The sequence below is a fragment of the Talpa europaea genome, assembly GCF_964194135.1.
Source record: "Talpa europaea genome assembly, chromosome: 1".
Taxonomy (NCBI): domain Eukaryota; kingdom Metazoa; phylum Chordata; class Mammalia; order Eulipotyphla; family Talpidae; genus Talpa; species Talpa europaea.
Window position 1 is genome coordinate 45,603,275 of NC_140073.1, and position 11,757 is coordinate 45,615,031.

Consider the following 11,757-nt stretch of genomic DNA (forward strand, 5'->3'; position numbering starts at 1 on the left):
GACACAGAGATACAGAAGTTCTCAAACTATTTACTATATAACCTTACCTCATATCTTCAAGCAAATCACATTCTGCTTGGTGTTTGGCTTGAAGTTTAGTCATCTGTTCAACTTGAATGTTTTTCAGTTCTTGTGTAACTTTCACCTAAAATATACCATATATTTATGTAAAACTTTCATAAATAGGAAACTAACACAAAAGTCCTTTTTCTTACAGATAATACTTCATATTTGTCAAACTAATACCGCTTTCTCACCTCTCTTAAAGACCACAGATTCATTATTAACCACCTAGTTTTGTTTACTGAAGATACTTAATGAAAAGAGGTGCTAAATATCCTGAAACAGAGGCTAAATAAAAGTTCACGGTATAAAAATTACAGATTGAAAAGGTGGCAAACTAAACTGCCAGCCACTCCATTTCAAGCACAAGCTCAGTACATATGGAAGTCTTAGTTTTAAAGAGTTTGTCTTCTACTTCTTCCCAAAAGGACTCAACATTAACCACCAGGAGAGGTAAGCAGGGGGTAGATGAGAGAAGAGAGCATAAGAATACCTAATATCTAATGACTGAAATTTATACAATCATGAAATTATCTGCACGAATCGACTACATAAATTATTCCATAATGGCTTCGAGAAAGCACTGTCTCAGAATGATGCCCTGGACTCGCTGACAGCGCATCAAATCACAATCTCTTTCTCACAAAGGAGAAAGCTGAAGTGACCTTCCAGCATATGCAGTGCATTTAAGCCACCCCAGCAAGCCAGTCCCGGTGGCGACTCCACTTCAAATAGCTAAGACAGCAAATGCAAGCTGGCCAGGACCCGCCAGGCCCGGACCCCAGGGCTCCAAGTTTTAGTTGGACCTGGATACCACGCAGCTGGCGCGGGGTTACCCAAAGGGATGGGGGTACATGTGTGAAATTAAAAAAAGAAAAAAAAAAGGCTCACTTAACTGGTGAAACCCGGATTAAGAAATAAAGGAGAGGAAGCCGACAGGATTAAGTCAGCATTCACCAAATGTTTGCCCACAAGGGGAGGACAGAACAGCCTCCACCACCCAGCACCCAAAGCAGACATCTACTCAGTGACCATCCGCAGGATTAAAAAGACCAGGACACAGCCTCAGACCCTGGAAAAACTGGAGAAGGGGAGGTGGAACAGTTCGCTACGGGCGCTGTGGGGGAAGCTGCTGACAAGCCCCGAGCACGCGTCACTCCCACCCGGGTCGTGCAAGCCCAGATCACAGCACCCGCCACGCAGTGCCAGATTCTCCATCTCCCAGGGCTGCACCGTCGCCTCCTAGCCCCCAAGCCCAAGGGGCGGGACAGGAAAAGGGAGAGGGAGAAAGGCAGAGCAACTCAATCCTTAATTTCTGGTTTCCCCCGAGGGTGGGGGGCGGTGACTATCCCAACTTCATTTCGGCCGCCCCGTGGGAAAAGCAGGCCACACGGCAGGGTTAAGCTGCAAACAATTTTCCTGCAAATCTGCAAAAGGGCGAGGGTTGCCACAAGCGCCTGAAGGGCTCAAACCTGGTGCAGACTAAACAATCACACAAGCACAAGGCTCTGCAAAGCTGCAGGGGCTCCCCCGCCTCCCCTCGCTGCAGCCCCGAGAATGCACTTTGCAGCGAGCAGCACTGCCATGCGCGCGCGCGCACACACACAAATGCACACCCGAAACTCTTGTGAAATGTCTGCGGGTCTCCGGCGCGGGGAAGGCATGAGCCGCGGCCGCCCCCCGTTGGAAAGGCACCTCACACGTTCAAGCCCCGCCTGAAGCGGGCGGCAACTCGGTGACAAGTCCGCGGCACCGGCGGTCACGGCCCCTTGCGGAAATGGGAAGGGGGCGCAGCGGTCGCCGCGGCCGCGCCGCCAGGACGCATCCCCCCCGCACCCCAAAGCCCCCCAATGCGCCCTCACCTTCCTCGGCGGCGGCTGCATGATGCTGAAGGGACATCAATCCTCCCCTGACCGCGGCGCGAGCAAGGACGGCGAGAGCAGGGCCGCGGGGAGGGCCGGCCCGGGGGTGTGCGCGCGTGTGTGCGCGCGTGTGTGCGTGTGCAAGGACCTGCGAGCCGGGCCCGGCCCGGAGAGCGCGAGGCGGGCGCGCGGCCGGAGGCTCGGGGCGAGGGCGAGTGTGGGAGGCGGAGCAGCAGCGCCGGCCAGGCCCGGCTCGGCGGCCGGGGGGTGTGTGAGGGAAGGAGGCGGAGACGCGAGGGGGCGGGGGCTCGGCAGCTGGGGCGCAGGGTCTCCCCGCTCGCCCGGCGGCCAGCGCGGCGCAGCCCCGCCGTCCGGCTCCCGCCCGCGCCGGCTCCGCTGTCCTCGGAGACGCGGGCTCCGGCCCGGCCCCCACCCCGGCGGCCCGGTTCCCGCGGCCCGATGCCCCCGCCCGGCCCACGAAGGAGGAAGGCGGCGCCGCGAGCCCCGCTCGGGATCCGCCGCCGCGGCCGCGGGAATTTCCGGCCCCGCCGCGAGGCGCAGCGCCCCGCTGTGGCGGCGGGAGGACGCGCACCCCGCGCCGGCGTCGGGGTCGGGCCGGGCTCCGGGGCGCGGGCGTGGGCGCGGCGCGGGGCTGTTTGGCGGCGGGGAAGGGGGGGCTCACGGATGGGCCGGCGGGTGGGAGGCGCAGAAGCGCTGAGGAAGCGCGAAAACCCCCCCGTCCTTTCTGAGAGTGGCACGTTCCAGACGCCCGACGCCCGCCCGCCCTCCCTCCCCCACAGCGGAGCCCGCCGGGGGCTTCCCGCGCGCCTTCCCGCCAGCACGCCGCGGCGCGCGCCCCCGCTCGGGCACGCGCACGCGGGCGGCGAGGACTCTGCGCCGACGCACGCGCACAAGCCGCCCACGCCGCGGGCAGGCTTTTGCGTGCGAGTGTGTGCGTGTGCGTTTGTGTGTGAGTGTGTGTGTGTGCGCGCACGTGAAGAGGAGGGCAGCTGGCTGTGACAGCAGCGTTCCGTTCTCGAATCTCTGCACTCCTCTCTCCCGGGCGGACGAGTCAGCCAGCTGGGCACCAAAGAGGGGGGCTGGCCACCTCCTTTTGCATCCCGTTCAGGGTGCCTGACTGTTGCAGACGAACGGGTCGGGGGAAGTGACCCTGTTCTGCACATGAGAAACCTGCTTTCGGTTACAGGACGGTGCAGTCAAAGAGCACGACCTCTGTGCTGGTGGAAACTGGGAGGCCCTAAGGCCTGAGCCTCCATTTCAGTTAGAGCCTGGTGCCCACAGGCGTAGGAGACTTTCTGAAGGAGACTCGGCAACGCTAGAATCTCTGAGCCACCAAGGGTGCTATGGGGTACAAAGAAAACGTGTAGATGATGATGATGGCGTTTAAGAGTAAAGAATTTGGAAAGGAGGCACCACAAGACCTGAAACCTGGCTCACACAAGGCCAAAAGCTGGAGGTGGGGGTAAACGTGATTAACATGGTCATTAAGCCAGCTATAAAAATGAAAAATCTTTAAGCCCCACTGCTATAGCCGGTCTCCTGCTGCTACAGAGAGTATCTGAAGGTGCAGACAAGCAGTGGGGCTATGCAGATTGAGGGCCTTTTGTAGAGAATTGCTAGTCCTTACAAATCAACCTAGTCACACCCTAGAAGTGATTAACAAAAGTTAACTCCACAAGGGAGTGAGCTCCTCCCAAAAAGAAAATTACTATCTCAGGGCAATTTCTGCACTGGCAAGGGGCAGCAGTACTGCTGCCCATCTGTCGCCATGCAGATACTTCTCTTCGCTGACCTTTTGTTAGGAGGAAAAGGATGTCCTAAAGCTAATTCCATACAGGCTTTGTGGACTCCACCCCCACCCCAGGCCAAAGCCAAAGACACTGGGAATTCCAAATCCCATCACCACCAAAAGGAAGGTGGCTGGGACCTGAGGGTGGGGTTAAGCAGCCAGGTTGATATAAAGGCTGACATGTGGGCTTTGGGGGACCCCCCCATTTTGGCTCTCCGCCAGCTCGCAGCGTCTCGCCAGCTCTGAGAGTGACTTTGGGTTTCCAGGTCGTCGGATCAGGTAGGACGCATTGAAGACTTTATTTCCCTATTCTCTCCCTGAGTTGTACATTTTCCTTATTTCCTTTTCCCTTGTAAATAAACCTTTTATTAACCTTTTGTGTGTGCCTGTAGTGGAGTATTCTTAAGTCCCTTTTAAGCGCGCGGGTGAGGACCCACAGCCAGGAACCTGTTCAATATCGGGGCTGCTCTATAACACTTTTACCTTTGTAAAGCAGCAGAGGCAGCTCCTCCCAGGGCTGCCACCTGTGACCATGCAGGCCTCTCAGCAACACTCCCTTTCAAAGGCAGCTTTTTCTGCCTGCTTGTGTCTATGCAAGTGTCCTTTATTCTTCTCTTCCTTTCTGTAATAAACCTGCCCTTTTAAATATAAGTAATGCCTCTGTGTCATAGAGAAACGTGCTGAATGCCACTGCTTGTGCCAGCAAGACAGAGTAGGTTTTCTATGATCCGGGCAGACTGGTAAAGGAGAATCCTAGAGCTCTCAGTGGCTTTTTCAGGCTTTTAATGATCTTTCTACACCATTTGTAGTGAGGCAACCAGGTGCAGGGCTGGCAGGCCTCCTGGCCCCAGGCAAATCTTTACTCCTTCCGGGCTCTCTGGTGTTCGCTCATGGTCTCTTCTTTGCTAGTCTCTACTGCATTCTGCTGCACAGTCCTCTGCCACCTCCTGGCCTCTGCTGCCGCCCTTATGTGCTCTGTCTCTTGGCTTAGGTGCACCCACTTAGGCACACCCGCACCATACCCCAGGTGCCGCCATCAGGCACGCATGTAAGACCACATGTGTCGATCACTGATGCTAATGGCAGGAGGGCTTCCATTTACCCTATACCACTGAAAGAGGAGCTCTGGGGAAACTTCCCAGAGTTAACCCAAGAACCCCGTTCTCCAAGCCCAACACCTCTCCAAACCGAACAAAAGTAGAGAAGACAGCAGGGACAAATGGAGAAATTCAGTATCTGGAAGTCAGGGCCTTCCGGTGCCAGTCCACTCCGCCTGTCCTGACTGGATGAGCTTGGGCTTCCTCATGTGCCCTTGAGGATACTCATCCAGGCACCCTTCTCCTACTCTGTCCAGACCATGTGGGAAGAGGTATCATTCTCCCTTGGGGTCCTTAGAAGAATAAAAATAACCTCTTCCCATGACCTGGGAGTTGCTCTGAGTCGCATAGTTTTGTGGAGGTTGAACTAATTACTCCACCATTTTTTGTTTTGTTTAGTTTTGTTTTGTTTTTCAAAAGTTGGGGTCCCAGTCACTTGCTCTCAGAAGTTTAGTCAGGCCAAGTGTTGCAGAAATAAATTCTAGCCTTTTACCCAGGCGGGGGAAGAACAGTACTTCAGGAATGGTGATGTCAGGAGAAGTTTTATTACTCAAGCATGAGGTCTCAGAACCTGGGTAGCCCAGTAAGGTCTGAGCACCTGTCTAGAGACAAAGGGTTTCTTTTATACACAACCATCTTACATTGATAACATTGGTTAGCAAGCACAACTATCTGCTGTAAAACTCCTAGACAAAGGGGGAAAGATGGACATTGGGGGATGTCATTTGAGAGACAAATCAACTTGGCAGGCTGTCCCACCTTGTTAAAATGTAACCTCGTTTAAGTAAGCTAAAGCTTAGATGGAAAGCTCTCTAAGGAGAGGTTTATCAAGAAAGCAAACTTGTTTTTTACAATTGCATTGGATTATTTACTGCACCAGGCCTAACACCCTTTAGCAGGAAAGATTTATTTGCTTAGCAGTTCCTTTTCACAAAGAGACCTGGAAAGATCCAAGTAACTTGCCCAAGACCACATGGCCAGAAACTGGGAAGAGGGAACTTGAACTGAGCTAGTTTACATTGAGATCGCCTTGTACAGCAAGGTGAGAGAATCAGAGCTATGCTTGATTCAGATTAATCTAGAGTTGTATGTGAACTTGATGGCCAGCCTTGCTATTTCTGGTTTCCTTGAGGCCATTCAAAAGTTAGCGCTTCACCAGAGTTCTCGATTACTATCAGGGAAGACCTAGGGCAAGAGAATAAGTAGGTAGAGGCCCAGCATCCTGAAAAGCTGTGGGGAGCATCTAGAGCTCAGGCCCAAAGTATCCAGGCTGGGCTCCATCTCATCTCCACCTCCCCCACCCTCCCCAATTCATTGTGAGTCCTTCAACTAGTCATTGGACTTCTTGAGCCTTTATTTCCTCACTTGTAAAATGGGATTATAATACCAGCCTCACAGGTTTATAGTAAATAGAATCTCTCATGCCACAGGGCCCAACACAAAATGCCAAAAAATGCTCTATTCGTTGTTGACTCAAAAAACATTTGCTAAAGTCCTGTTTTGTTCCAGGCACTGGGGATCCAGGGGTTAGTGGACAGAATCAGCCTAGGCCTGTACCAAGGCTGAGTTCCAGACCAACCATTCTATGAAGAGCACTGGGCCAGCTGGGAGAGGTAACACAGTGCTTGCCCAGGTACAGTGCCCTGCACATAATAGGTGTCTAACAAAGATTTGCTGAATCCTAGATCTGCGTGCAACTAGAGACTGACCCAGAGATTATCCTTCTCCTATCCCCTTCCTCTAGAAGTAAGCACTGAGAGTATAAAAGTGCCAGATGTTAGGAAACTTGGCATCAAGCCTCTACCATTTACCTGCTGGATATTCTCTGGGCTTAGTCCCCAACTACAAAGTAAGGTAAGTGAACAAGCCTGGAACTTAGTAGACTCTTCACAGATAAAGTCATACCTCTTATTTTACAGATGTAGGAAGGCGTCCTCCACCTGATTTGCCATTATTCTAAAGCTAGAAGTGACATTGACTTTCTGGAATGATTTCTTTGGGAGGCATTATAAAGAGCAATGCCACATGGACTTAACCTGCTAATTGCTTTTCCAAAACTGTGGTTTCTAAAAATTGTGTTTAATATATATCCGGTGCTTTTTCTAAACCCCAAATTTTCATATTACTTTTCCAAGCTATTCTTCACTATAATCCTATGAGAGAGCATTCTTTTCTTCCTTTTACAAATGAAGAACTGGAGGCAAAGTGAAGATAAATAACCTGCTCTCAATTGATGAATTTGGGACCAGAGTCTAGTTCCCCTAATTGCCTCTAGGAGGAATGATCAAAGAAATTGGAAGAATTCACCCAGGAAAAATAAAAGTCAGGAGAATACAAGTCATATGTTCCACTCTCCACAGAGATGGGGAAAGGGATTTCTGTGACTTATGTAAACCTTTCTTAAAATGTACCCTTTTGTAGAAGGCTGGGGACTTCCAGAGCCTTGCTCCTCCAGTGCAGGCAAGCACCATGTTACTAGTAAGATCTCTTGAGATTCAGTGAGGAAAATGCCGCAGAGCTATCCTGTGGTCACAGATCAGCATGCACTGTGGCCCCAGAGACAGAACCAGGACAGGTTGCAACTGCATCTAAGGAAGATTTTCCAGGCAAAGCTGTCCCTAGAGGGGTGAGCTCCCCATCCCTGGGGCTGTGCAAGCAGATGTGATTCTCACCCTGGGAAGGAATTAATAACAGCTGCCATTTATTTTGCTTCCTTGATGCATTGAACTAGGCACATGATTTATATTATTTCTAACTCTCATAACAACACTTCAAGATACATATGACCCCATTTCACAGATTGTATAGACTGAGGCTCTGAAGTGAAATGACCTGCCCAAGATCAGACAACTAGTGCAGAAGACTTCAGCCTAGTTCTTAGCTCCTCTAACCAAAGCTGTGCTGTCCATCCAGCATGCTGCTATGCAGTCTTCCAGAAGAAATGTGATTCTAAGTTTAAGTCACAGCCAGCAATAAAAGCTGGCCTCAAACAGGATTATCAGTGGGCACTGGAAGATGAGCTAGTCCATTATTCACAGTCCTAGAACAAACCCCAAGGAGAAAAATCATGCGGCAGCCCTTGAGCATGGTTAGAACAGGAACAGCTGCCCATCCCTGGTCCAGAGTCACAGACAGGTTGAAACTCTATCCAAACCTCTGTCCAGGAAAAGTAGCCACCATTCCACCTGCTCATACTGCACCAACCATCCCCCGATCCTTCCTATAGCTGGGCTTCACAGCCCCCTTTATTCCCTTTCCCTCTCTGTCATTATCCTCCATTAGCACAGGCTGTTCAGGAGTGCCTGTCATAGTATCCAAATGCCAGCTGTTCCCTCTCTGAGCCTCACTGAAGATGCTGGTGTGGACAGTACAGAATGCAGAGTTCATCTCCATTCACCTCCCTTCTAAACCTAATTGCATTTCCCCCTCCATCCCAACCTCCAACACGCACATCCTGGCCTTTGCTCCTATGTGAGCTAATCCCATCAACACAGCCATTTGGTCAGCCTGATGTGGGAATGTGCCTACCTCTTCCACCAGTCACTTCTTTTTTTTTTTTTTTAAAGATTTTATTTATATATTTATACAAGTGCTGGGTACTGTCAGAAGCCTGGGAGGGTGAGAGAATTCACCAGAGCCAGAGCGGGGAGCAGAGCAGGCAGACTGACAAAGTACACTGCTGAGGGGAGCAGCGGGAGGCAGGAGAGGTCTGCGCGCCATGTGGGACCCTCCTCAGGTGGCCAGGGAGCAGCCGGGGATCGAACCGGCGCCGCAGAGGCTGTGGGCAGCTTCGCAACCCAGCGCTCAACCACTGCGCCACTGGGGAGGCCCACCAGTCACTTCTTAAGACAAAATCAGTACACACTGGGATGAGGTTTCAGGATCAGGGCCACCAGAGAGGGCAAGAGCTCTCTTGAGGACACAGTGCATTTGTGGCAAAATAAGACCATTCATCCAGCATTATTCTACAAGCCCCTAATTCTGGACTCGGAAGCAAGTCCGTGGGGTAAGACCCAGTCCTGGCCCTCCAGGAACTCCTAATCTCAACACGTGGACCAAAGGTCACAGCATTGAGTTTAAAATCATAGAGATCCAGATCCCACCAGGTGGTAACAGGGGTCTAATTATGGCTAGAGGTGAGTCCCCCAGAGGAAGGTGCTGGGGCAGGGAATTATCTGGTCATCTGTTGCCCTGCTGCAGTGCTGCACCTTGGGGGTGGAATGGGGAGGATCAGCCAGTCCCTGAATTATGGTAGAAGCTAGCAGTCTCGTGGTTTTGACATTAAAGGGAAGAAACCAGGGTTCTACACCTGTCTTTGCCAGGCCCTTGTTGACTGTGCCCTTTGGAACATCATCAATTCAGTCCTGTTTTTCTCCATACAGATTAAGCAAGAGAACAGGTCCATGATCTATAAAGGGCTGAAGAGTTAGTGACCACCTATCCTGGGAAACATCAGGGAAGGCTGAGTGACTGCCTATGTGGGGCACTGACAAGGACCACCCCACTAGGGGATGCACTGTGATGATACCTGTGAAACCAGGATCCATGGGTAAAACATCAGGATTGGGTGGAGTGACATTACAGGGACTTGCGGTCAGTCAAACTTGGGTTAGATGTCTGGTTCCTCCCCTGCCTAGCTTTGGATTCTTCATGGAGTACTAAAACCTCTTTCAACAGAGTTTCCTTGTTCATGAAAGGGGAATAAAGAATGATTCTTTGCAGGGTTGTGGTGGGAATTAAATGAGAATGTTTATATAAAACGCCTGCAACCGTCCTGGCCCACAAATGTGTGTTTCCTTTGTGCATGCATGTGTTTTCCTTCAGTTTCCCTTCATTCTGTTCTGGTTTTGTTTGTAAATTAGAAAATAAAACACACAAAAAAGAGGAATTCCCACAGGGAGTTTGAGCTCAACTGCAGTTCCAATTCTGCCCTGACTCACCTGAGGACCTGGGAAATCCCTGCCCTCCCTCAGCCCTCTTTTCCTCATCTGTAACCCTGGGGCCTCCACCAGGGAGTCTCTCCAAAGTCCAGTCTGGGAGGCACAGGATGCTACCCATCGGAGAGCCCTGTCCAGCAAGCAGGCCCTCCAGGCTGAGCTGGGGCATGGGGGTCAGACAGAGACCAGGATTGGGAGATGAAGATGTAGGGGAGGGATAACAGGATGGGAGGGGGTTGGGGGAGGGGGTCTGTAACCACTGTGAGTTGGCCTGCAAAGGGAGCAGGCCCTGCTCAGCTTAGGAAGCCTGCAGCCTACTTTCCCACAGCCTGCCCTGTTAATACCAAAACAAAACACACTTGCCTGCTCCCTGCCAGAGGGCAGTGGGCCAAAATGAGCGTTCTGGAGGGCTGGCAGATGCCCTGGCATCCTGCCTTTCCTCCCTGGGCACCCGCCCTTCCCCTGTCTGCATCTCCACACACCCATCCTGTGGCCTGGGTGAGAGGACACCACCCACGACCTGAAGCTGGTGCAGGATGTGTAGAGGAGCTTCCCCAGGATCCACACTCCCCCCTCATTTTCAATCCTCCTAGACGGACACCTCCAGCGCCTAAATCTGCCTGTCTTCTTAGTCCAGTATTGGCCCAAAGATATGATCTAATTCTCACCACACTGTTGTGGGCAGAGCGCATGGCATCAAAATGCTGGGAGCTGCTGTCAGTCTCTAGAGGAGGGAATTCCCTGGCTCGGGATAGCTCTTCCAGCAGAAGGGAGCAGGTGGTGAGTCTCCCCGAAGAGACAGATGCCGCCAACGCTGTAGGCAGAGCCAACCCTGGGATAAGAAACATCAAATCCACCACCCCCGCCTTCTCTCTGATGTTTGTCTACACTAGGCACAATAATAATAATAATAATAATAGCTCATACTTTTTAATAGTTACTGTGTGTCAGCACGTCACATAAATGATTTAATTCTCCCAACTTTGAAGTCAGTGTTATAATTAGCCTCATTTTACCCTAAGGTCACACAGCCAATAAGTGGCAAACAGATTTGTACCCAATTAATCAGGCTCCGGGGGTTGTGTGGTTAACTGCTAGGCAAATCTGCCACCAGAAGATGGTGTTCGCCGTAAAAGCCAGGTCCAAACTTGGATTATGGCAAGTGGCAAGATGCTTGCCCTAGTAATCTAGAAGCAAGTATTTTCCTAGATTTGCCTGAGAATCTAGGAAATCACCTAGAAAGGGCTTGTTTAAAACATGGAGTCCTCAGCCCCTCCTCTAAGGAATCAGTAAGTTTGATATGGGAAGAGAGGAAGAGCCGGACATGAGCAAATTGCTCAGAAAAATACTTGTTAAATGAATGAATGCCTCTGCCTTCTCTGAACCTCCACTCATCTCTAAAATGAGGTTACAGTTCCCCACCCTCCCCTATCTCCAAGTGTGGCTGATGTTGAGTGCATCTGCATCAGATTTGCTTGGGTGTATGGAATTGTTTACTAGCACACTGGTTGGCTCCTAGTAATAGCTGTAATAATAATAGCTAACATTTTTTGCATGCTTATGGAGTACCAGGCACAACTCCAAAGGTCTTAATGTGTTAACCCTTTGATTTTCACCACACCCATTTATCCTGACTTTGAGGACAGGGAAACTGAGACTCAGAGAGGCTTAGTAACTTGCCTGTCATCACACAATGAGGAAAAGGCTGGATTTGAACCCAGGTGGTCTTACTCTAGTGTTAACTGCTTTATCAGTTCCTTTTGGGAACAGGGCTGCCATTATTTAATGGAGCAGTTATCGTAACTACAGTGTTCAGGGAGAATAGAACAGAAAATTGACTTAATAGGAACTCTCAAGATTTAAATTCCCAGGCCTCCCTGGTGGCGCAGGAGGTTGAGTCTCAGCACAATGAAGTCATCAGCAGCCACTGCGGCAAGGGTTCTATCCCCGGCCCAGGAGCTGGCCCACATGGCACAGCCGACCTCTTC

The 11,757-nt window shown here is 51.1% G+C and overlaps 1 protein-coding gene across 2 annotated transcripts in view; it reads right to left on the minus strand.

Annotated features, from left to right (window-relative positions):
- The window catches only part of FCHSD2 (FCH and double SH3 domains 2), a gene marked incomplete at both ends in the record, with an annotated part of 210,848 nt that extends 208,902 nt beyond the window's left edge, over positions 1-1,946 (minus strand). For both annotated transcript variants that reach the window (XM_084241012.1, XM_084241011.1), the window contains 2 exons: positions 48-145; positions 1,926-1,946. In XM_084241012.1, the coding sequence (XP_084097138.1) occupies positions 48-145; positions 1,926-1,946 (119 nt within the window). The remainder of the gene's footprint in view (positions 1-47; positions 146-1,925) is intronic.
- Between the last annotated feature and the right edge of the window lie 9,811 nt (positions 1,947-11,757).